At 36.6% G+C, this 4753-nt stretch overlaps 1 protein-coding gene across 1 annotated transcript; it reads left to right on the top strand.

Annotated features, from left to right (window-relative positions):
- The first annotated feature begins 773 nt into the window (after positions 1 to 773).
- On the top strand, positions 774 to 1295 carry LOC147400187 (uncharacterized). Its single transcript, XM_086446593.1, has one exon. It carries the CDS (start codon positions 774 to 776, stop codon positions 1293 to 1295), a length of 522 nt encoding a protein of 173 aa, XP_086302719.1.
- Positions 1296 to 4753: the final 3458 nt, after the last annotated feature.

Raw genomic sequence — 4753 nt, 5'->3', positions numbered from 1 at the left:
ACTCGGAAATCATAGATCTCTTATCCTTGGGATTCAAAACTGCACCTTTTTATAAGGAATTGTACTTCTGTATCCCGAGGAGAATAGATCTATGATTTTCGAACCTATCACATCAATGGTGTCGATTGAGTATGTCATGTGCCTAAGTCAGATTATCACGACTCTATGCACATACTCCAATAATTAATCAGTCAATTTTAGTTTGATAAATTATTCGACTAGATATTTTGCCATGTGGCATGCAAATAATACCGCGAGTAGAGTAGCTAGACAAATTCTTAGAGTACATGATAAAAACACATACGTAAAGGTCAAAAGTTCCCAAAATTTAAAACGAAAATAATGAAGACGTTTCTAGCGACGACTGGTATCGAAGGATATTGGACACTGAAGGTTTGAGATGGCAAGAGAAATATATATTTCCTAGAGATCAGTTTCCGGGAATATCTTCATATATCAGCCAATGGTTCACACTCGTGTCCATCAATGTTGCACTTTATAATTTTTCAAAAGAAACTTCGAAGTAAAAAACAAAAAAAGGGTCTTTACTAATATACTAAACTTGATGAAAGACATGGACAGCTAAAATTAAGCTAAATTCAAAGATGACGATTCATTCTTTGACTTTTAATCATCTCTCTCTCTCTCAACTATATATGTATCATGAGGTTTGGAAGCTTAGATTTAAGAACTTATACTACTTTGCATGATTATTTTCCAAAGCTCATTCCACACTACAGAAAGGAGAAATATTTAAGAAACCATTTTGAAACATGTCCATGCCTTCTTCATCTGATGATGATAAGAGCATCAAGAGGGTCTGTCCAAGAAGAGAGTTGCAGGGTTCAAGGCCTCCTCCTCTTAATGTAAACAAGGAGTCTTGTAGGATCAAGAAGCCATCCACAACCACCCATCCTCTTCGGCAGCCTAGACGACAAAACGATAACCAACCCGTTGTAATCCATCTAAAATCACCTGATATTATCCACACTAGACCTCAAGATTTCATGGATTTAGTCCAAAAACTCACTGGAAAGCCAACACCATTATTATCATTGTCGTCTTCTTATGACCTTCAACGCGGTTCGGTTAGTGAAATGGTTGGGGACTATTCCATAGAATTGGATAAAGGCCTGGAGAACAAAGAAGTGAAGGAAGATGATATGGTTCTTGGACTTGACGTGTCACCGTCCTCGTTGCCGCCGCCTTTGAATACTTCACCTGTGTTTCCCAATTTCTTTCTACCTTCCCCAAATGCTTTCACCAACTGGCTTGACTTTGGTCCAGTATACTAGACTTCTTAAAGATTTTTCAGTTGTATAGTTGAGATGTATGCATGTTTTCATTGTTTCGCTAATTTTTTAGGTTTTCCTTCATGGGAGGTCATTGTATTTGATGATATAGTTGATGTGAGAGGAAAGAAGCATGTGTCTTCTAATTGACTTGTTTTCCTTTTAGCTAATTTATTTCCTGCCCCTTTAAGATTGGTGGGCGTTGTCTCAAAATTAAAAGGAATTAACAGTTAGAAATATCATCGATGTTACAATAATTTTAAGATATGATGAACATAGTTTACTTAGAATGATTTTGTGTTGAGATTTTATATCATGTAAATATTTTTCATTAGATCAATTTTGAATGGGCACATCTATATGTTAAAAGTGTCTGTTTGGAGAAACACTTAAGACTCCCTTCAATTTCTAAAATTAGATTGTCTACCAGACTAAATTATTTGAGTTAAGTATTTTATTTTCTCAAAATATTTAGTGATTACATTCTACTTCATTGGAAAATCGTTAAAGGAGAGAGTTCTCAAATTTCTTGCTTGCAAATTCTCATCTGGGATTTGTTGTATTCATTTCCTAACAAATTGTGCGATGAATTACAAATTCAACTCCAAGATACAATGAATCCCATTTGTACTACATAACATATATGGACTCAAAAGTATGAGTTTTTAACACTGTTTGAACAAATCAGAGAGTTATAAGGCAGTAATGCCCACTCTCCCAGTTTCTTAGTTTCTTTCTACCTTCTTCAAATGCTTACACCAACTGAGGCTTGACTTTTGTCCAGTATGTTAGACATCCCACCACCCAACCGCACCCACCCTTATGTGGAGAAAAGGGAAAACCTGGTTCATCCACCAAACTCTCTTTTGGTTTCCCATGGAAGTATTTGAGGGAAAGTTAAAGCTTAATTTTATAGTTGACAAAGATGCATATTTTCATTGTTTGACTAATTTTGGTAGGGTACCCTTTATGGGGACGTCAGTGTGTCTATATAGAAAAAAGCTGTTGTGACTTTGTGATTTATTTGGTTGAATTTATCCCACTTGAAGGCCTTCTTCTTTTTCTTTTTCTTTTTCTTTTTCTTTTTCTTCTTCTCTTCTTAAGATTGGGGGAGGGCTGTTTTGTTTATTGGGATCTTGAAACAATTTTCGCTCTTGGCATGGAAACCAGATCTTTGATTCCAGCAAATTCTCAAGAATTTGCAGAAAGGTCGTGGAAGACATTTCCAACTCACCAAGGCTTCACTTGCTACAATTCATTTGCAGTAGTACACTAAGTTTTGTAAATAATCACAAAAACTTTATTTCTTTGACTTATAGAGACTGAATGTTTTTGGCTTAAAGATTGGGTGTCTTATGAATGGTATGGCAGGCAAGATCTCATATGTTTTTTGTAGGTGTTTCATGGAACCCTCCATGCAGTGGGGGACCTAAAGTAAGGGCTAAGGCCCCTAATAGAAGGTAATTTGGGACCAAACAGCCACCAAAATAATGTGTATGTATGCTTGGCTTAAGAGTTGCAATTCCAAAAGTTGCTCCATTTTGAGGGAAATGATAGTATTGAATGAAAAACTCTAGTTTGCAATGTTAATCAGGCTAGAAGCCTAAGTAATTAAGGCTTCTAAGTGGGGTTTCATGTAGAGGGAAAATCGGCTATAGTCTATAGTCGGTTACCCCGCACCAGGTGACCGACTACATAATATAGCCGGTTTCCCTCCATGTGGTGTACCTAGAAGCGTTAATTAGTAAGGCTACCCGACTTCCATTGATGAGGAAAGTGGGTCTGCTGTCCCTTGTGCCTGCAAGCGCACATGGACGCACACGATGACATTATGAGACATATGGCTTGCTTCAATTTGTCTTGACTTGGCGTGTATAGTCCTCCATAAAATGGTTTTAATTAATCTTGGACGACGCTGAAAAAACTGGAGCGAGTCTTTTCAGGCTTAATTAATGCCCACAAGACAACTGTTTTTTCTTCTCTAACATCAATTGGTTCTATCACAATGACCTCCCATGAAGGGAAGCCTAGAAAATTAGTCAATGAAAACTTGCAAATATGTCATCTATCATAGAACTGTAGAATCTTGGGGAGGTCTAGTATTGTATATTGGACCAGAATGAAGCCAGTTGGTGAAAGCTAGCATTTGGGGAAGTAGAAAGATTTGGAAGGCATTGACAGCATGGCAACGACTACACAGCCAAGACAATTGGGGCAAGTCATCTAGGTCTTGAAGGGCTACAAGAGATTTTTCAACTGTAAAATTATGTTGTGAAGAGGTGTCTTGTAGTTAGAAGGGAATTATTTGTGTTTCTTATATAACTTGGACCTACGGCTATTAAAATGATAAAGAAAGATCTTTCTATGGTCTTGAAACCATAATAATCAGAGTGATTTATGAATGTACTTAGCAAAGCATACTCACGCATAAAGTCAAGATCAAGCACAAAAATCTCATAGCCAATTGTAATAGGGGACATTTTAGTTGTAAATCTATTGGCTTACCTCGAACAACTTAAATCTCTTTGATGATGAGCTCTTATTAGGATTTTATACAGTTCAGCTCACTAAGCCAACTCGACTCCTACAATTTCTCCATTTAGTTGAGAAACTTATTCCTTAAGTTATTCCTTTTCTATTGTAATCCTAAATTTTAGTTAGAAATCTAGGGTTAGTTATTATCTTCCATAAGTAGAAGATTTATTCAGATCTTCTATTGTTGTTAACATTGTAAATATAAATAAAATACTACTCATTCATCTCCGGTAAGAGAAGAAAACCAAAATCTTTGTGTGTTTCATTATTTTACATGGTATCAAAGCATTACGTTCCCACATCTTCCCAATGAGCAACATTCAACCAAACAACTCTAAAACTAAGTCCATTGAACCCTATTCCATCTATCATTTTGATAGTCCCACCATAGTTCTTGTTTCCCCTCCCCTTACCAGTGATAACTATGGGTCATGGCATCGCGCTATCACCATGGCCTTATGCGCCAAAAACAAACTTGGGTTCATTGATGGTTCGATTTAAAAGCTAACATCCTCGATGAAATCTCTTCATGGGAATGCTGCAATGACTTGGTTAGCAGTTGCATCCTAAACTCAGTCTCTTCTGAAATTCGTACAAGCATTCTTTATTCTAACAACGTGTAACACCCCGGATTTTCAACTCATATCTCGAGGAAATTAAATGGTGAGATTGGGAGGAAAATGTCGAATGAGAGATTTAGAGTAAAATACTTGAATATTGCTATGATTAATTTTGAGGAAAATCGACTTCGCCATTAGATTCAAAAGGATCGAAATATATACATTAGCCTGTAAGCAAGTTTGAATTCGAGTTCGGAGGAAAAAGTTATAAAATCCTCGAATTTCGCGTTAAGTGGGACCCAAAATAGAAAATTTTCGTTAGAGGGAGAATCAAGAAAATTCGACTACACCATTAGAACCACAACG

Source organism: Akebia trifoliata, chromosome 6 (assembly GCF_017979445.1).
Source record: "Akebia trifoliata isolate Shusen 1 chromosome 6, ASM1797944v1, whole genome shotgun sequence".
In the NCBI taxonomy this organism is placed as follows: domain Eukaryota; kingdom Viridiplantae; phylum Streptophyta; class Magnoliopsida; order Ranunculales; family Lardizabalaceae; genus Akebia; species Akebia trifoliata.
This window is presented reverse-complemented; position numbering and strand designations above follow the sequence as displayed.

Bases quoted from the DNA above. Each gene is read 5' to 3' on its own strand.
- LOC147400187 (XM_086446593.1), top strand. From the start codon at position 774: ATGTCCATGCCTTCTTCATCTGATGATGATAAGAGCATCAAGAGGGTC.